Below are 21,596 nucleotides of genomic sequence, written 5' to 3' on the forward strand. Positions count from 1 at the left end.
AAGTACTGCCTCTTAAGGTCAGTCGGAAGCTAAACGCAGTAAGAAAAGCATCTGGAATGTCTCCCTGTGCTATTGGACTTTATAAAATTAAGTACCTTCTAATGGAATACTACTGAGCCATCAAAAAGAATGACATCTTGCCATCTGCCACGACGCGGATGGAGCCAGAGGGTGTTATGCTAGTAAGTAAGTAGCAGAAAGACAAATACCATATGATTTCACTCATATGTGGAATTTAAGAAACAAAACAGATGAACATATGGGAGGGGGAAAAAAAGGAAAAAGAGGAAGAAACAAACCATGAAAGACTCTTCATGATAGAGAACACACTGACAGTTGATGGAGGGAGGTGGGAGGGGGATGGGCTGGATGGGTGATGGGTACAGGAGGACACTTGTTGGGAAAGGCACTGGGTGTGGTATGTAAGTGATGAATCACTGAATTCTACTTCTGAAACCAACACTATTCTAACTAAAATTTAAATAAAAAACTGAAAAGAATAAAAAAGAGGGAGGGGGAAAAAAAGCACATTATTACTTTGATAAAAATCAATCAATACCCAAATAAAAAAATATAAATCAGTAAATAAAACATGTACATGATAGGATTCAGACATGGATGAGAAAGAACCTAGCTTTCTTTTTTTTTAAATTTTTTTTTAATGTTTATTTATTTTTGAGAAACAGAGAGACAGAGCGTGAGCAGGGTTGTGGTAGAAAGAGAGGGAGACATAGAATCCGAAGCAGGCTCCAGGCTCTGAGCTGTCAGCACAGAGCCCGACGTGGGGCTTGAACTCGTGAACCGCAATATCATGACCTGAGCTGAAGTTGGATGCTTAACTGACTGAGCTACCCAGACGCCCCAAGTATCTAGCTTTCTTATGGGAAAATATGGAAGAATGTTCTCTCTGTGCAAAGCATCAGTTATACCTGGTTGCACTGTCATATCTGAGTATTCTACATACAATATCCCTGAGGATTTTGCCTATCAAAGGTACTTTTTCAATTTACATTCCTAAAAACATGAACAAAAAATGGCAAACCCCTCAAAATTCCTTTTTGAGGAAAACGGTTTACATTAAGCCAACTGTTACTACAATGTTCTTTTTTAAGTATGTCAAAATCAGAATTTATTCTAATTTTACTTTCCTAGTTTTCATTTTTTAAATTTTTGTTAAATCCCAGTTAGTTAACATACAGTGTAATATCAGTCTCAGGTATATGATACAGTGATTCGGCACTTCTATACAATAGCTGGTGCTCATCATAACAATGTCCTTTGAAATAGTAAAAATTCTGGGGGCGCCTGGGTGGCTCAGTCGGTTGAGCATCCAACTTTGGCTCAGGCCATGATCTGACGGTTCGTGAGTTCAAGCCCCACATCAGGCTCACTGCTGTCACTGCTCACTGCTTGGGATCCTGTCTCCCTCTCTCTCTGCCCCTCCCCGACTTGCACTCTCTCTCAAAAATAAATAAAACATTAAAATAAATAAAATAGTAAAAATTCTTAACTACCTGAATGTCCGTGAATGGGGTAAAAGTTATGAGACATACACACAGACTACATCAATATAAGGGAATATAATGTAGCCATTAAAAATGTAGGAAATAGGGGCACCTGGGTGGCTCAGTCGGTTAAGCATCAGACTTTGGCTCAGGTCATGATCTCGCAGTTCGTGGGTTCGAGTCCCACATCAGGCTCTGTGCTGACAGCTCAGAGCCTGGAGACTGCTTTGGATTCTGTGTCTCCCTCTTTGTCTGCCCCTCCCCTACTCGTGCTCTGTCTCTCTCTGTCTCTCAAAAATAACTAAATGTAAAAAAAAAATAAAATTAAAAAAATGTAGAAAATATATTTGTATTAATTAGAAAAGGCATAATCTGAGAATTTTTATGTAACTATTAAAAATATACAGTTACCAGGGCACCTGGGTGGCTCAGTCGGTTAAGCATCCAACTTCGGCTCAGGTCATGATCTCGCGGTCCATGAGTTCAAGCCCTGCGTCAGGCTCTGTGCTGACAGCTCAGAGCCTGGAGCCTGTTTCAGATTCTGTGTCTCCCTCTCTCTCTGACCCTCCCCCGTTCATGCTCTGTCTCTCTCTGTCTCAGAAATAAATAAATAAATGTTAAAAAAATAATAATTAAAAAAATATATATACAGTTACCGATGCCTATGAGGGAAAGGACATGGGAAAATGGAAACAGTTTTTATAAGGAAAATAGTAGTAAAATTAGGGAGGCTTTTTTCACTGCTATTCACTTTTCTCCTCTATTTTATTCGTGAAATTATGAAAGATAAAATAAAGTAACAAAAATTAAACTGTATTAGTGGCTCTTGGGTGGCTCAGTCAGTTAAACATCCAACTTGAGCTCAGATCATGATCTGGCAGTTCGTGAGTTTGAGTCCCACGCTGGGCTCTGCACTGACAACGTGGAGCCTGCTTCGCATCCTGTCTCTCTCTCTCTCTGCCCCTCCCTGGCTTGCTGTCTCTCAAGAATAAATAACATTAAAAAAAAAATTAAACCACACTAAAGTAAGAAGTAGTGATCCTCTGGCACAGAAGAGGTTTTGAAATGCCTATTAATCTATTGTTTTCAAGGATGCAACTATTCATTGAGAAATGAGACAGTAATTTCAAATCTAGAAAGGAAGCCCAACTCACCTTGAACTTGGTCATTTTGTCCTCCTTCTACTTCTAGGGAAGGGCTGAGTCCTGAGAAGGCAAAAAAAGGGAAGAGGAAGGAGAAAACAAAACCATCAGAGTCTGGCCAAGACTGTCGCTAACCCATATGGCTAACACACATCACTACCTAGGTTTCATGCTTTATATGAACTTGCAAAAGCGCCGTTTCCTCAGGGGGCTCGATGAGCAGAGCGTGGGTTGGGTTCCAGAGACCACTCACCCACCCCCTCAGCCGAGAGCCCCTGCACAATGGACAACCACCTAAGCACACACGGTGGTCCTAATGTAAGTTCTCCTTGTCACTCTCAGGGTATGAATCTGATTCTAGGGAAGGTGGAAATTGACAGTCAAGTTAAGAGAGCAGTCTCTGGGGCCAAATGTTTTAGGCTCATGGTACTGCTACTTATTAGTTGTGAAATCTTGGACAAATTATTAATATCTCCGTGCCTGAATTCCTTCACCTGCAAAAATGGAGGGATTAACAATGCCTACCTCATAGGACTGTTTTAAGAATTAAACCAGCAGGTACAAAGCACACAGAACCCTTTCAGAGTACCTTATTTCTTAGTAGCTGCAGAAAAGCAGGTAATATTCGCTAACGTAAAACCTGTCTCCAAAGCGCCTGGGTGGGTCAGTCGGTTAAGCGTCTGACTGTGGCTCAGGTCATGATCTTGCAGTTTGTGGGATCGAGCCCAGCACTGGGCTCTGTGCTGACAGCTCAGAGCCTGGAGCGTGCTTCAGATTCTGTGTCTCCCTCTCTCTCTGCCCCTCCCCCACTCGCACACTATCTCTCTCAAAAATAAATAAAAACATTAAAAAAAAAAAACACCGGGGCGCCTGGGTGGCTCAGTCGGTTAAGCGGCCGACTTCGGCTCGGGTCATGATCTTGCGGTCCGTGAGTTCAAGCCCCGCGTCGGGCTCTGTGCTGACAGCTCAGAGCCTGGAGCCTGTTTCAGATTCTGTGTCTCCCTCTCTCTGACCCTCCCCCGTTCATGTTTTGTCTCTCTCTGTCTCAAAAATAAATAAACGTTAAAAAAAAAAAAAAAAAAAACTTAAAAAAACAAAACAAAACAAAAACACCTGTCCTCATAAATGGCTTCTATCAATGGTGTCTTTAGAGGCTGTTGTTCTGTCCTATGAAAACCAGCTGTAACCTCTGAAATATGGTATTCTCTCTTGGTCGGTCATTCTTTTTTTATTGATTTAATTTTTGTTTAATGTTTATTTATTTCTGAGACAGAGATACAGAGCATGAGTGGGGGAGGGGCAGAAAGAGAGAGAGAGAGAGACACAGACTCCGAAGCAGGCTCCAGGCTCTGAACTGTCAGCACAGAGCCCGACGTGGGGCTCGAACCCACAAACCACGAGATCATGACCTGAGCCGAAGTCGGATGCTCAACTGACTGAGCCACCCAGGCGCCCGTCTTGGTCGGTCATTCTTAACACGATGTCTTTGCAATAATATTTAAGACTACGTGGATGACTTTTTTCCATGTGTAAAATATACATAACACCAAATTTACCATTTTCAACCATTTTAAAGTACTGTACAGTTCATTACATGCATTCCTCTTGTTGTGAACCAGCACCACCATCCAACTCAAGAATTTTTTCACCATCCTCCACTAAACCTCTGTATCCATTAAACAGCAGCTCCCCATCACCCCTCCCCTCTACCCTTGGTCACCACTATTCTACTTTCTCTCTGTGAATTTGACTATGCAGACAACTGTTTTGTTTTGTTTTTATGGACGACTGTTTTTTGAAAGATATGAGATCTTGTAAAGTTGACTCTGTTTCACAGTAGGGCCTTAAAAAGGACTCCATATCAAGGGGCGTCTGTGCAGCTCAGTCAGTTAAGCGTCCCATTCTTGGTTTCGACTCAGGTTGTGAGCTCACGTTCGCGGGTTCGAGCCCCGTGTCGAGCTCTGTGCTGCCCGCTTGGAGCCTGCTTGGGGTTCTCTCTCTCTCCTTCTCTCTCTGCCCCTCCCCTGCTCACGTTCTCCCTCTCTTAAAATAAATAAATTAATTAAAATATATATACACACACATATATATGTATAAACTATCACGAAGATGGAAGACAAATTAATAAAAGCCTATGACCCTGCAAGATTCGTTTAACTGTAAGTTAGGCAATCAATAGGTCATTCGAACTCACAAGCTACAGTAATCGTAGAAAATGGTTAGAAACAACAAAAATGGCAATGTGTGACATTACATAGGCGCCGAGTACACGTCAGGGACCTGGCAGAGTGCTTGGTATGCGCAGTTTCACCGAGGTGCCACCCACGTACCTGTGAGGAAGCTACTCTTGTACAAGTCGTGTGACTGTGGTCCAATCACCTACACGTCTGAGCCCATCCTCAGCTATTAACAAGGAGATAAAAACAGAATTTCAGTCATAGGAGTATTGTGGGAGAATAAATAAGCAGATCCACGCAATGCCCTTGGCTTTGTACCTGGCATTTTAGGAAGTTCTCAATCAACGCTGATGATGAGGACAGTCGCTCCTATTTAACAGACGAGGAAGCTGAGGCTTGGTAAGGTTAAGATGCAGGGGCGGAATCGGAATCCAGCTCTCACCCCAGAACCAGCATTCTAGGTCTTGTCCCTCTGTGGTTTGTAAAGACAAAAACAAGCAGACGGGACTCTAAGGTCTCACAGAAAGGGACACGAGAGCCTGAGAGCTGGGGATGATAGACACAGAAACAGGGGGAGGACTCTGAAGCCACAGGATCTAGTTGAGGGAGAAGAGAACAGAGTCGTGAAGGGCGTAGGCTCTGGAATCAGACGACCAGGACGGGAACAGTGGCATCCCCAACTTGCTACTACTTTGTGCCTCAAATTCCAATCTATAAATTGGAAACAATAATGATAATGACAACAATAATACTACCAACCTCAGGGGAAGGGTACTCAGCCTACGTGACTATCCATCAAACATTTGAAACAGAGTCTGCAGCTAAAACATTCAATACGGGTTACCCATATAGCCACTTTACATGGAACCGTCAAGGACCCCTCCCCCCCATCCCTTTCCTCAGGGTGGATGCAGCTGAGCACTGTTTGCTGAGCAGTGCGTGGGCTAGATTCCAGAGACCACTCCCCTTCCAGGCGAGAGCCCCCCCTGAGGTGAACGACCCACCCAACCACACTGGTGGCCTGAATTCAAGTTCTCCTTGTAGCTCTCAGGGTAGGATTCTGATTCTGGGGAGGGTGGAAGCTGAAAGTACTCAGGTTAACGGATTATTACTGGTTCACTGCTGGACAATTTATTAATTACTATTAGTGACTGCTCCATCTTTAGATACAAGAACGCTAGTATGGAAAAGGGCAGTGGAAAACTTCCTAATCTTGGAAGAAATACCCTTTCGGGATTTGTGATTCACTTGGTTCTGACTGCTTGCCCAACAACTTCTGTTCGTTAAGAGGGCTCCGTGGGGAGATCTTTCCATCACCTACTGGGGGGAGGAACATAATCGGTAAATCAACCTCGTCATTAACACCTACCCAGCTTTACAGCTCAAGCACCTGAAATAGCGCTTGTAACAGAAACTGCTCAGGAGTCACTCAGCAGTCAGCGTCAGTGTCTCGACGAATGAACCTGCCACCAGGCAGACAGGCGGAGGCACACGGAAGACAAGACTCATTGGTCTAAGATTTTTTTTTTTTTTGAGTTGTAAAATTTTGAGGCTGATCCCAGTTGGGAGGATTTGGAGAGTGGGGGTTTTATTTCTAACTCTTTCCTCCGGCTCTTTCACGATATTTGCAAGACCAAGGTCATCTGTGGAAGGAAAAGAGCCTCTGAATTTTCTTAAATGCCATCTTAGAAGGTGACGTCTGCTCTTCACAGTCAGTGCCTACATGAACTTCTGATACAAAATCCACAGAATGTGTCCATCAAAATATTCAGAACCACCAACCCACTGCCTACATAGTTAAGCATTAGGCTAATTTATAAACTCTTCATTAAATAACTGAGTTTATTAATTCACTGAACACTCAGGGAAACCTCCCTGAAAGGAAGACAATTACCCAGTGCCAAATGGCTCATGGTCTGGTGATCACACACTGCCACAGGGCAGAGTAGGGCACAGGGTCTGGTGCCCCACGGCCCACACAGCAGGTCCTACATAAACATGGCTTTAGCTGAGCTGTGGGGGACGATGGAGTTCTGTTAGCCCAAAAGAAGCAGAATCGCTAGAAAACCTCATGAGAACATATGTTATGATGGGAGTGAATACAAACAAGAGGCAGCAACAGATAAGCAGGTAAGCAGGATTCAAATTATGGTGATGTGGGGCGCCTGGGTGGCTCAGTTAGACGTCTGTCTTCGGCTCAGGTCATGGTCTCACGGTTTGTGGGTTCAAGCCCTGTGCTGACAGCTCAGAGCCTGGAGCCTGCTTCGGATTCTGGGTCTCCCTCGCTCACTGCCCCTCTCCTGCTCACACTCTGCCTCTGTCTCTCAAAAGTAAACATAAAAAACAAACTCTGGTGAGGTGCGTCCCAGTTTTATCTGCATTTCAGCAGGAAAGCAACAAAGGCCTTGAGGAAGGGAGGGTAAAAAGATTCCTTCTGTGTTGGAAACAGATTACTCTTTCAGCAGAGAGACTCGAGGGGGAAGTGGCTGGGGCCAGAGAGCACTGTTAGGAGAGCCACGTCAAGAATCACCTCCTTCTTGGAGAGGGGGAGATGGGGGCGGAGTAGGAGGACCCTAAGCTCGCCTCCTCCCACGAACACAACTAGGTAACTACGAAACCATCGTAAATACCCCAGAAATCAACCTGAACAATGGTAGCACAAACTCCACTAAGGGTGGAGGAGAAGCCCGGCTGAAGACGTTAGGAAGTGTGGAGATGCAGTTTTGGAGAGAAACAGATGATGGCCTCAGCGGTGAAGGGGGAGGCACAGTTGCACAGAAGGCGAGGGACAGACTGGCACGCAGGGGAGCGCACAGGGACAATGAATCCCCAGAGCCATGGGCTTGGAAGGAAAGAAAGAAGCTGAATTTCGTGAGTTCTTGCAACCAGCAAGGCTGAAAGCCTGGTGGGGTTTTTTTGTTTTGTTTCGTTTCAGTGTTTATTTGCTTTTGATACAGAAAAACACACACACAGAGATCGTGAGTAAGCACGGGAGGGGCAGAGAGAGGGAGACACAGAACCCGAAGCAGGCTGCAGGCTCTGAGCTGTCAGCACAGAGCCCCAAGGGGGCCCTGACCCATGAACCACAAGATCACGACCTGAGCCAAAGTCGGACGCCTAACTGACTGAGCCACCCAGGCGCCCTAAAAGCCTAGAGTATTAAAGGTCAGCAGGCTTGGCTTGGGGACAGCCGGGAGACTCCGGGACTGCTCTCGGAGAGAAGGCAGCACAGAACCAGACCACAGACACACAACGTGGCAACAGCGATCTGAAGCGCGCCTGGGGCACACACAGTGGGGAGGTTATTAGCTCATCTCGGAGTGTGTTCCAGAGAGGCAGCATTCACGGAGAGGCCCTCCCGGAACAAAGAAGCTGGCAGGTGCCATTTTCATCCCCCGCCCCTTAGCATAAACACAGAGCCACCTGCAGGAACCAGAGCAGCACTGACACTCTTTAAATTTAAGCTCTTGCTTAAACCAAGCAGAGTGCACACAGCACACACTGGAGACACTCCGGAAGCACCAGGCCCTGGGAAAACAGAGGACACTACGTTGCAGGAACTGGAGGACCTCTTCTTCGTGAGCCCATAACCATCAACTACAGGAGACGTAGCTGACTTTCCTAACACCGAGAAACAGGCGCAGAGACTCAGACAAAATGAGAACACGGAGGAATCTGTTCCAAACGAAAGACCAGAACAAGCCCATGGCCAGCAATAGAAGTGACACAGATTCAAGTAACATGCCTAATAGAGAATTTACAGTAATGATCATAAAGATACTCACTGGACTTGAGAAAAGAGTGAAAGACTTCAGTAAGACCATTATCACAGAGATAAAGAATAACATGGAGATTAAGGGCTCAATGAATGAAATGAGAAACACGCTTAATGGAAGGAAGAGCAGGCTGGAAGAAGCAGAGCAACGAATTAATGACCTAAAAGAGTAATGGAAAGCAATCAAGCTGAACAAAAGAGAGAAAAAAGAATCATGCAAAACAAGAATACACTTAGGGAACTCTACGACTCCGTCACACATTAGCAACATTTGCATTATAGGCGTTCCAGAAGAAGAGAAAAGGGGGCCGAAAATTTATTTGAAGAGATAATAGCTGAAAACTTCCCTCATCTGGGGAAGGAAACAGATATCCAGAACCAGGAGGCACAGAGAATGCCCAACAAAATCAACAAGAGCAGATCCATACCAAGACATGTTGTAACTAAAATGGCAAAACATACAAAATTAAAAAAAAAAATTTTAAGCAGCAGGACAAAAGAAGACCGTTATGAACAAGGGAAACCCCATAAGGCTATCAAGGGATTTTCAGCAGAAATTTTCCAAGCCCGGGGCACCTGAGTGGCTCAGTTGGTTAAGCATCTGACTCTCGATCTCAGCTCAGGTCATGATCTCACAGTTTGTGGGTCAAAGCCCCATGTCGGGCTCTGCACTGACCTCGTGGACTCTGCTTCGGATTCTGTCTCTCTCTTTCTCTCTCTCAAAATAAACTTTAAAAAAAGAAAAGAGGGGCACCTGGGTGGCTCAGCCGGTTGAGCGTCTGACTTCGGCTCAGGTCATGATCTCACGGTCCGTGAGTTCAAGCCCCGCGTCGGGCTCTGTGCTGGCGGCTCGGAGCCTGGAGCCTACTTCGGATTCTGTGTCTCCCTCTCTCTCTGCCCCTCCCTCGTTCATGCTCTGTCTCTCTCTGTCTCAAAAATAAATAAACGTTAAAAGTTTAAAAAAGAAAAGAAAAGAAAAGAAAGACGAGAAAAGAAAAGAAAAAAGAAAAGAAAAAAGAAAAGAAAAGAAAACAAAACAAAACAAAACTTTCCAAGCCAGAAGGGAGTGACGTTCTATATTCAACATGCTGACTGGAGAAAACCTACAGCCAAGAATATTCTATCTAGCAAGGTTGTCATTCAGAATAGAAGGAGAGGGACACCTAGGTGGCTCAGTCGGTGGAGCGTCCAACTCTGGATTTTGGTTCAGGTCATGATCTCAGGGTCGTGGAGCCCACCGCAGGGGACTGAACCTGCTTAAGATTCTCTCTCTCCCTCTCTTTCTGTCCCTCCCCCATCCACATACTCTCTCTCTCTCTTTAAAAAAAAAAAAAAAAAAAAAAAGGACAGGAGGAGAGATAAGGAGGTTTCCAGACAAACACTAAAGAAGTTCATGAGCACTAAACCAGCCCTGCAAGAAACATTAAAGGGGACTCTCTGAGTGGAAAGGAAGTACCAAAAGTGACAGTAAGAAGGTAGGAACACAAAAGCAGTAAAAATTGACTACTTCTGTAAAATAAAGGTAAAAAAAGGAGCTCACAAAAGAAAAGGATGTAAAACATGACACCATAGACCTAAAATGTGGGGAGGAGAGAAAAGAATGGGTTCAAACATAAAAGGCCATCGACTTAATACAGACTGCTATATGCAAAAGAGATCATATACAAACCTAATGGTAACCACAAATGAAAAACCACTAATAAATATGCAAAGAATAAAGACAGAGCAATCCAAATATAGCACTAAAGAAAATGACCAAACCACAAAAGGGAGAAAGACAAGAAAGGATCAGAGAAAACCTTAAGAAACAATAACAAAACAGGTAATAAAATGGCAATAAATATATATTTACTCTGAATGTAAATGGACTCAATGCTCCAATCAAAAGACACAGGGTGACAGAAAAGTTAAAAAAAATAAGACCCATTTATATGCTGCTTACAGGAGACCGACACCTAAACACTGAAAGTGAGGGGACACCTGCAGACTGAAAGTGAGGGGATGGTGGAGCCCCTGGGTGGCTCAGTTGGTTAAATGTCTGACTATCTCAGCTCAGGTCTTGATCTCAGGGTCATGAGTTCAAGTCCTGTGTTGGACTCCATGCTGGGCATGAAGCTTACTTAAAAAATAAAAATAATTAATTAATTAATGTTTTAAAAAGTGAGGGGATGGAGAAACCTTTATCATGCAAATGGATGTCAAAAGAAAACTGGAATTGCAATACCCTAAATACAAAATGGCTTTTAAAACAAAGACTGTAACAAGGGACAAAGGAGGATACTATATAATAATAAAGGGGATAATCCAACAAGAAAATATAACAATCGTAAATATTTATGCACCCAATATGAAAGTACCTAAATACCTAAATACCTAAATACCTAAATACCTAAAACTTTATGTTAGCAAACATAAAGGCACTAATCCGTAATAATACAATAATACTAGGGGACTTGAACACCCTACTTACATCAATGAATAGATCATCCCAACAGAAAATCAACAAGGAAACAATAGCACTGAATGACACACTGGAACGATGGATTTAACAGATATATTCAAAACATTCTATCCTAAAACAGCAGAATACACATTCTTTTCAAGTGCACGTGGGACATTCTCCAGAAGAGATCAGATTTAAGGCCACAAAACAAACCTTAATAAATTCAGTAAGTCATACCATGCATCTTTCTGACCACAACTCTATGAAACCAGAAGTCAACCACAAGGAAAAACCTGGAAAGACCACAAATACATGGGAGGTTAAATAACATGCTACTGAACAATGAACGGGTCAAACAGGAAATAAAAGAAGAAATCCAAAAGTACATGGAAATAAATGAAAACGGAAACACAACTGTTCAGAACCTTTGGGATGCAGCAAAAGCAGTTCAAGAGGAAGTTTAAAAGTCTTTTTTTTTTTAATTTTTTTTTTAATGTTTGTTTATTTCTGAGAGAGAGAGACAGAGCGTGAGCAGGGGAGGGGCAGAGAGAGAGGGAGACATAGAATCCCAACCAGGCTGCAGGCTGAGCTTTCAGCACAGAGCCCGACATTGGGCTTGCACCCATGAACCCTGAGATCATGACGTAAGCCGAAGTCGGACACTAAACCGACTGAGCCACTCAGGCGCCCCCAAGAGGGAAGTTTAAAGAAATACAGGCCTACCTCAAGAGGCAAGAAAAATCTCTGGGGCACCTGGGTGGCTCAGTCGGTTAAGCTTCTGACTTCAGCTCAGGTCATGATGTCACGGTCCGTGAGTTCGAGCCCCGAATCGGGCTTTGTGCTCTCAGTTCAGAGCCTAGAGCTTGCTTCAGATTCTGTCTCCCTCTCTCTCTACCCCTCCCCCACTCACTCTGTCTCTATCAAAAAATTAATAAATGGTAAAAAAAAATATATAATTTTTTTTAAAAAAGAAGCAAGAAAAATCTCAAACAACTTAGATCTACATCTAATGGAGCTAGAAACAGAACAACAAATAAAACCTAAAACCAGCAGAAGAAAGGAAATATTAAAGATCAGAGTAGAACTAAATGATGGAAAAAGAAAACAACTGATAAATAAAACCAGTAGCTGGTTCTTTGGAAAAAAAATCAATAAAATTGATAAATGTCTAGCAGCCTTATAAAGAAAAAAGTGCGGGAAAGGACTCAAATAAAATCACAAATGACATAGGAGAAATAGCCAAAACCACAGAAATATGATTATATGAGAATATTATGAAAAACTATATGCCAACAAATTGAACAACCCAGAAGAAATAGACAAACCCCTAGAAACATATCACCTATCAAAACTGAAACAGGAAGAAACAGAACATTTGAACAAACCTATCACCAGCAAAGAAATTGAATCAGTAACCAACTCTCAAAAAACAAAAGTTCAGGACTAGAAGGCTTCACAGGTGAATTCTACTAAACATTTTTTTTTTTTTAATGTTTATTTTTGGGAGAGAGTGTGGGAGGGGCAGAGAGAGAAGGAAAGAAATAATCTTATGCAGGCTCCATGCCGTCAGCAGAGCCTGACACAGGGCTTGAACCCACAAACCGTGAGGTCAAGACCTGAGCTGAAACCAAGAGTCAAATGCCTAACCAACTGAGCCACTCAGGCACCCTGAATTCTACTAAACATCTAAAGAAGAGTTAATACTTCTTCTTCTCAAACTACTCCAAAAACAAAAAACAAACAAACAAACAAACAGAAAAGGAAGGAAAACTTCCAAATTTATTCTATTAGGACAGCATTACCCCAATACCAAAACCAGACAAAGACATCACAAAAAAAGAGAGAACTACAGGCCAATCTCTCTGATGAACACAGATGCAAAAAATCCTCAGCATACATCAGCAAACCAAATCCAACAATACATTTAAAAAGTCATTCACCACGATCAAGTGGGATTTATTCCTGTTACACGGGTGGTTCGATATTTGAAAATCAATCAATAAAAACCATATGATCATTTTAAAAGAGAGAGAAGAAGAGATGAAAGGAGGGGCCGTTACAGAATAAGTTTCTGTCATGGAGGCTTCTCCCACATTTGAGCAGAGACTTGAATCATGAGAGAGAGAGAGAGCCATGTGGCTATCTGGTATCTGAAGGATGCGGAATTCAGCCAGAGAGAAACAAAATTGTTTTTATTAAAAAGCCACAAGTCTGGGGCGCCTGGGTGGCGCAGTCGGTTAAGCGTCCGACTTCAGCCAGGTCACGATCTCGCGGTCCGTGAGTTCGAGCCCCGCGTCAGGCTCTGGGCTGATGGCTCGGAGCCTGGAGCCTGTTTCCGATTCTGTGTCTCCCTCTCTCTCTGCCCCTCCCCCGTTCATGCTCTGTCTCTCTCTGTCCCAAAAATTAAAAAAAAAAAAAAAAAAAAAAAAGTTGAAAAAAAAAAAAAAGCCACAAGTCTGTTCTCTCTACCAGTGCCTCTCAGATTTTAATGTCCCATGAATCACCTGGGGGACTCTGGGAAGGCACAGGTACTTGTGTCTCACCCCAGAAATTCTAAATCAGGAGATCACGGATTTGGACTGAGAATCTACATTTTTAGCAATATCCCAGGTGATGCTGATGCCGTTGGTTTCTGGGTCACTATTTGAGTAGTATCAGTCAAAAACCGCCTTCCAGGGGTGCCTGGGTGACTCAGTCAGTTAAGCGTCCGGCTTTGGCTCAGGTCATGATCTCACGGTTCCGTTCGTGAATTTGACCCCGCGTGGGGCTCTGGGCTGACAGCTCAGAGCCTGGAGCCTGCTTTGGATTCTGTGTGTCCCTCTCTCTCTGCATCCCCCCGACCTTGCACTCTGTGTCTCTCTCTCAAAAATAAATAAAACATTTAAAAAAACAAAAAACAAACAAAACAAACAAACCCAGCCCTCCAGATATTTTCCATCAGATTCAGGACTCGAGGTTTTCACCTCCACCTTTTCTACTAACTACAACAGACTGCCCTGTTGCCTAAGAGCAAAAAAGTTAAAGAAAGTAAACACAAATTGCAAACTTCTCTTTCTCTAGGGTTCTAACAACAGGATTAGAATTTGTTAAGATCAGAAAGCACTCCAAGAGCAACTCTAAGCACCTAATTTTACCCACAAGGAAACCCCACACCATTCATAAAAATACTCCCAGTAATAGTTCCAGCAACTGACACAGCAACTGACCTACTACCTACCAAGGCGCTACTTACATGAATGCTTTACATGCACTACGTCATTTGATCTTCACAAATCTAGAAATTGAGACAATGATGATCCCCATTTCACAGATAAAGAACATGGAGCACAGAGAAGTAGCTTGGCTCATGATTAACCAGTGCCCTACGGAAGGGTCAAGATTTTCACCCAGAGCCTCATCTACTACTAAGACCTTGGTTCTCAACTCAGGCAGCATAGTAGACTCAGAAGGAACTTTAAAACAAACAAACGAAAAGGTTCAGGCCTCAGCCACAACTAATCAACTCGGGTCTGGCATGGGCGGCTGACAAGTGCATTTCTACACCCCTCCCATTGTCCCAGGCCACAGTTTCATTGGCCAGTCAGGACACTGAACCAGGCACTAAAGAACCCAGGCAGCAGGTCGCCTAGGCCCAGGCCCTTGTCCTATTTGTGTAGTGGTTCTCAAACTCCAGTGTGCAACTGAATTGTAGGGCCTGAAATTCCAGGTGCTGCCTGGACATCTTTGAGCTTCCTGGGGCCCAAAGGCCTAGCCAGGAGTTCCTCTGCTGTCTCCAGATACGGCCCTGACCCTGGGGGGAAAGGCTCCCACCCCAGCTACTCCCCCGATGTATCAACCAGGGTTTTAGGTTCTATACTGGCTATTTGACATCTGGTATTCCCAACCTCTCCATAAGTCTGCTGAATCGCAAGGCCAGCCTGTCAACCAAAGCCAGCTTCCTGAGGGCACGCAGGAGTCATAGAATTCCCCCAACCACTGAGCCCAGCCTATTTTCACTAGTACCCCAGGTGGGTGTCTCCACCGAGTTACTTCCTGTCACGATCGTCATAAAGGCAGAGCCCAGGCCCTCTCTGCTTCCCGACCCTGCGTGTGACAGGCTTCATGTGGTCCTGTGTGGCAGGCTGTGACTCTCGTTTCTGGCGGAACTTAATTAAAAACCTTCTTTCTCAATGGCATCGACCTCTCCATGTTGTCACTCAATCACCTTTATAACTTAAGACCTGACACAATTCCCCCTACTAACCGGACCAGCTGCACACTACTCAGTCATCAACCTAACAGGTCTCACCTCCCTGCCAGACAGGCTGGCCACACCTTCCTGCAGGAGCCCAGGATCACCGTACCTCGTCACTACAAAACCCACCTCCCTGGCCCCTGCTGGTTCGCTCTGTTCCTGAGTGCCGGCCCCTGGATGGCCCTGTAGGACACGCAGTGTCCTCCCCACAAGGCTGCGGGTAAGCTGCTGCCCATCTCGCCTCCCCGCTGTCATGTGTCACCCATTCAGCATCTCACCCTACATAGGACAAGGACTCTCCTTCCTACACAGCGTAAACAGGGAGTGAGCAGAACAGCATCGAGTTCCCTAACGTGATTTTGCTATGACCAAAGTTTGAGAACCACTGTGTTATTCTATTCTGCCTCTCATGGAGTTCTCTGTACTGCCCAAGGGCACCCAGAAAGTCAAGGGCAGGGTGAGACCTGGCACCCAGGCCTCCTGCTTTCCCAAATCCCTGCTTCTCTCCGTTGTAAGATGCCCCTGCAGGCAGATCCCCAGAGTGAAAATGGAGGTTCTATTGAAATCAGCGCCGCCCAATAGAAACGTAATCCGAGCTCTATGTGTAATTTATTTTTTATTTTTAAAATATTTATTTATTTATCTTTGAGAGAGAGACAGAGAGAGAAAGAGAAGAGAGAGAGAGAGAGAACAGGGGAGAGGCAGAGAGAGAGGGAGGCAGAATCCCAAGCATGCTGCACGCTGTCAGCGCAGAGCCCGATGTGGGGCCTGAACTCACAAACTGTGGGATCGTGACTCTTCAAATCAAGAGAAAGAAGCTTAACCGACTGAGCCACCCGGGTGCCCCCATGTGTAATTCAAATGTTTCTAGTAGCCATGTTAAAAAAATGTAAGAAGCAGATGGGCTTTATTTATTTTTAATTTTTTTTAATGTTTATTGATTTCTGAGACAGAGACAGAGCATGAGTGGGGGAGGGGCAGAGAGAGAAGGAGACCCAGAATCCGAAGCAGGCTCCAGGCTCCAAGCTTTCAGCACAGAGCCCGACACGGGGCTCAAACTCACAGACCGAGAGATCATGACCTGAGCCGAAGTCGGACGCTCAATTGACTGAGCCACCCAGGTGCCCCCAAATGGGCTTAATTTAAACAATATGTTGTATTTAACCCAATATACCCAAAATATTACCACTTGAATCTGCAATTGCTATAAAAATTCCTGAGCCATTTTATGGTTTATACTTACAGCACATCTCAGCACCAGACATATTTCGAGTGCTCAACTGTCACATGTGCCTGACGGCTGCCATATTGGGTAGTGCAGACTTGAACCTCTTTAAAGCAACAGAGACCATATAACCATCTCCCAGGGACTCTCTGGGTTCAAAAGACAGCAGATTCGTGTCAGTTGCAAGTTTAACCAGTGGTTATTACAGAAACTAACCATTTCTGTTCAGCTGAATGATAGAACCGAAGTAGTGAAAGCAGAAGGTGCATGAAAAATACGAATACCTTAAAATCTCCTTTTGCCCTTTCAATAACTGGCTGCATTCTCCATGTTGTAAAGTCATCTATAATGGTAAGATAACTTCAGTCTGTAACACATGGAGGATTTACAACATGCCAAGCACTATTTCAAGCACTTTACGTAGCATAGCTCTTTTAAATCTTTAATTAAAATAATTAAAAAAAAAATTTTTAATGTCTGTTTATTTTTGAGAGAGAGAGACAGAGTGCGAGCCTAGAAGGGGCAGAGAGAGAGGGAGACACAGAATCTGAAGCTGGCCCCAGGCTCCGAGCTGTCAGCACAGAGCCCAACACGGGGCTCGAACCCACGAACCATGAGATCATGACCTGAGCCGAAGTGCGGCGCTCAACCAACTGAGCCACCCAGGTGCCCCTAAAATAATTTTTTAATGTTTATTTAGAGGGAGAGAGAAAGCATTAGCAGGGGAGGGGCACGGAGAGCGGGAGACAGAGAATCTGAAGCAGGTTCCGCGCTGGCAGCGCAAAGCCTGATGCGGGGCTCAAACTCTTCGATCGTGAGATCATCACCTGAGCCGAAGTCAGATGCTCAACTGACTGAACCACCCAGGCGCCCCCCCCTTTTTTTTTTAATTTTAGAGAGAAAGAGCATGAGAGAGAACAAGCAGGGGAAAGGGGGAGAGAGGGAGAGAGAAAGAGAATCTCAAGCAGGCTTCATACTCCGCATGGACCCCAACACGGGGCTCGATCCCACAACCCTGGAATCATGATCTGAGCTGAAATCAAGAGTCTGACACCCAACCAACTGAGCCACCCAGGGACCCCACATAGATGGCTCTTTTAATTTTCACAAAAGCCTTAGGAGGGAGGTACTGCTATCCCTACTGGACTGGTTAGAAAAGTGAGGCACGCAGAAGTTAAATAATGTGCCCAAGGTTATCCAGTCACGGAGTGCTTGAGCTGGGTTTCAAACCTAGCTGCTGAAGTTTGACCCTGGTTCTGCTTCCCGCCAACTGTGCCACCAGGTCATTTATTCAATTGTCTCTGCCTGTCTATTCACCATGAAAATGCGAATAATAATGATGGCATTGTAGTGAAAAATAAGTGACTTAACATGTGTAAAGCGTTAGAAATTCTCCAAGTCATGAGAACTGCCCAAGAAATGTTAGCTATTCTAATCGTCCCCCTAATGATCTCCACGCAACAAACAAAAACCGAAACATCAACACGATTTGTTTCTAAGGACATCTGTTTTAGATCATGACATATTATGCATAATTGTACATCAACTTCTGCACTGATGATTTCTATAGCCCACCCCAAGTGAGATAAAAGACAATGAATGTGGATAGAGATTATCTTTCTTTTTTTTTTTAACGTTTATTTTTGAGAACATTAGAGAGCATGAGTGGGGGAGGGGCACAGAGAGAGAGGGAGGCAGAATCCGAAGCTGACAGCGTGGAGCCCCATGCAGGGCTTGAACTCATGACCTGTGAGATCATGACCTGAGCCAAAGTCGGACGCTTAACTGACTGAGTCACCCAACTGCCCAGATTATCTTTCTATTTTGTCCTCTAATCCCAGGCTGCGGCTCCCTTTTGGAATGCTATGTGAATCACACTCACTGAATAACTCTTCTCTGATCACCTCATGCTAGGCACTCTGAATAAAGTATGATGAGGTCCAGGAAACAGTGGTCCCTACAGCCAACAGGAGACAGAAAATAAATCAAGAGTTATATATTTTAAAATAAATAAATAAAATAAAATACTCAAGGAGAGGGGCGCCTGGGTGGCTCAGCTCATGATCTCTCATGGTTTGTGAGTTTGGGCCCCACATCAGGCTCTGTGCTGACAGCTCAGAGCCTGGAGCCTGCTTCTGACTCTGTCTCCCCCTCCCTCTCTGCCCCTCCCCTGCTCCTGCTCTGTCTCTGTCTCTCAAAAATAAACATTAAAAAAAATTTTTTTTAAATACTCACGAAGAACAAAATGTGTACATGGGAAGCAGAGAAGCAACAAAATTAGCAAGGACTGAATCAGGGGGATGGTTACATAGGAGTTCATTACATTACACTTTGGGTATGTTTGGAAATTTTCATAGTAAAGACTTAAGGTAGTAACTATGAATAGTGTGATAACAATTTCATAAAATAAATACACAATTAAAAACTACTAAACAGAAGTGCATTAAAATGTTAAACACTGTCTATTTTGTAGTACTATGAGGTGTTTTTTTTGAGTTCTTCTTAATGCTTTATATATTCTATATTTTCTGAATTCCCTACAGTAAGTGTGCCTATCTTCTTTATGTATGTATTTATTCATTTTGAGACAGAGAATGAGCAGAGGAGGGGCAGAGAGAGAGGGAGACAGAGGATCCAAAGCAGGCTGGGTGCTGACAGCAGACAGCCTGAGGTGGGGCTCGAACTCACCAACTGTGAGATCATGACCAGAGCCAAAGTCAGAAGCTTAACACGCTGAGCCACCCAGGCGCCCTTGAGTGTGCATATCTCCCATAATGAGAACATGAATTAGAAATACTCTCTGAAATAAAACTAAATGAGAATGCTTCCAAAATTTTATAAAGAAGTCCAAACTCACAAATGCTGATTTCAAATTCCACTGCAATAAAAGTCCAACGAAACTCCACAACTTGATCCTGAATGACTCTTCTGCAGGCAGTTTCCTATAGTTAAATACTTACGTAGCATATATTTCTATTTTGTGTCCTAATTCCAACTTGGGGACTTTACACTTTGGGACCAAGGATATCTATCCGCAGACATAAGGAACACACACCTTGCGCTCAAATCCCCCTGCTCCTACTAGCAGTGTGACATATGATAAGTAACTTATGCTCCTCTGCCTCCATTTCCTCAGCTGTAAAATACAGGTTATAACAGTATTCACTTCATAAGGGCTTTGTGGAAACTGTATGTGTTAATTTTTATAAAGCCCTTAGGATGACACTTAGCGCTCAACGTTTAATCATTATGACCATTATTCGTGCCCTGTACGTATTCTATAGATTTTCCCAACTGTTTAACTGAGCACCCTTGTAACGGAAACATTTTGTGAATGAATGAAGTATCTTCTCCCACCGCAGAAAAGGAAGAGGAATGTTAAGTTCCGTCTCGGTGGGGCTTTGCTGCCAGGAGCCCTCTTTTAGAAGTCAAGAAAGCGGAAAGAAAGGAGGCCGAGATACTATGATCTTGTCTGTGGCCCTGTTAAAACCGCAGAAGATAATTCGGGGGTGACACACTTTCTTATTAAACGAGTCAGAAGTAGTCCAGGCTCAGCCTCCTTTCCCATACGGATCAGAAAGAAGGGCCAGGGCCACTTCGAAAAGCTTCCAGAGACACACCTTCCTGATCACTATCACAGAGTGTATATTGACAGCTAACACCTTGCCACACGGCTGAATAGCTCTAAACCTGTTACTTGTATTATACCATTAATTCTCAAAACAAATGTGTAAAGTAGGTGCTGGTAATATCACCGTTTGCAAAAAAAGCAAACTGAGGGGCGCCTGGGTGGCTCAGTCAGTTGAGCCTCCGACTTCAACTCAGGTCATGATCTCACGGTCCGTGAGTTCGAGCCCCGCATGGGGCTCTGGGCTGATGGCTCAGAGCCTGGAGCCTGCTTCCGATTCTGTGTCTCCCTCTCTCTCTGCCCCTCCCCCGTTCATGCTCTGTCTCTGTCTCAAAAATAAACATTAAAAAAATTTTTTTCTTAAAAAAAAAAGCAAACTGAGGCACAGAAAGATTAAGTTCTAGGAAGTGACACAGCGTGCGGAAGGTGAGCCGGGCAGGGCAGCGGAGAGCTGGAAGACCCTCAAACCCTGCGGATCTAGGTCCGTCTCCAGACCGGGGGGGAGGGGGGAGGGGGGACTCGCGAACCGCCCCAAACGCACAGGCTAGGGCGAGGGGAGGGGAAGGCAAGCGGCCGCCCCCGTCCCTTAACCTTGCTCTCTGCCGTTGGCCGAGGATTTTCCTCCCCCGGGACCGAGGGCGTGGCGCGGCTGACTCCACTACCAGATCAAAAGTTAAAAGAAGTCGCGGGGTCCCGGGTATCACTCACCTCCCCGAGAGAAATGAAGGCCGCGATCTTAACCTCCCGCAGCGGAAATACCTCCAACAACGCGGAGCTCCTGGACTACATTTCCCAGCATCCCCGAGAGCAACCGGAGGCCCTGTCCCGCCTCCGTGTGAGACTGAGAAGCCGGCTCCGAGACCCACAGCCTGAATCCAATTCCCAGAGTCCACGAAAGGAAAGGGCTTCTCATTCTTAACCCCCGGTCGCAGAAATGCCTCCGAAAATGCGGAGCACTGTTTTATACGCTCTTATTTCTCGAGCGGAGCAAAGACATCCGCGCTTTCCCGGAGCGGAAGTGTCCCAATCCCAGAAAGCGTGTGGACTACACATCCCAGAATCCTCTGAAGGGCTGAGCTTCCCGCCTGCCTGCAATTTCCTTTTGAATTAGCAGGTGAAGTCTAAATAAGCCCTTCGGTGTTTGTGGAACTTTGTTGGCCTATTTTTTCCCTCACTCCTCCCTATCATACGTGACATAGTTGGAAATATGAGAAACAAAAAAATAATTGCAAAGGCGTGCTATGGGTTAGGTAAAAACAGATCAGAAAAGTGACGCCTGAGCTGCACTCAACAAGTCGTTATTACATGGGCCTGGATTCACCTGTGACCAAGAAACCATTAAAAAGGAGATGCAACCATCCAACAGGATATAAAACAGAAGCAGCAAACTTTTCCGCTTTACCTTCGCTTTAGGAAAGACGTTAGGAATTTTTTCTTGCATTGGCAGGGAATTGGAGGAAATATAGA

General features: G+C 44.6%; 1 protein-coding gene across 5 annotated transcripts in view; it reads right to left on the bottom strand.

Annotated features, from left to right (window-relative positions):
- The window catches only part of ZNF45 (zinc finger protein 45), a 31,029-nt gene extending 9,899 nt beyond the window's left edge, over positions 1-21,130 (bottom strand). Inside the window, exons 1-5 of one of the 5 annotated variants that reach the window (XM_042968350.1) lie at positions 20,838-21,130; positions 6,215-6,467; positions 5,143-5,296; positions 4,978-5,050; positions 2,660-2,710 (exon numbers count right to left, since the gene is read on the bottom strand). In XM_042968350.1, coding sequence (XP_042824284.1) covers positions 2,660-2,674 — 15 coding nt within the window. In that variant the 5' untranslated portion in view covers positions 2,675-2,710; positions 4,978-5,050; positions 5,143-5,296; positions 6,215-6,467; positions 20,838-21,130. Of the gene's footprint in view, positions 1-2,659; positions 2,711-4,977; positions 5,051-5,142; positions 5,297-6,193; positions 6,505-18,383; positions 18,440-20,837 lie in introns of those variants that run through there. The other 4 variants (XM_015539501.2, XM_042968349.1, XM_015539500.2 and 1 more) reach the window with 4 other exon arrangements.
- Between the last annotated feature and the right edge of the window lie 466 nt (positions 21,131-21,596).

This window comes from Panthera tigris, chromosome E2 (genome assembly GCF_018350195.1).
Source record: "Panthera tigris isolate Pti1 chromosome E2, P.tigris_Pti1_mat1.1, whole genome shotgun sequence".
NCBI classification, from domain to species: Eukaryota; Metazoa; Chordata; class Mammalia; order Carnivora; family Felidae; genus Panthera; species Panthera tigris.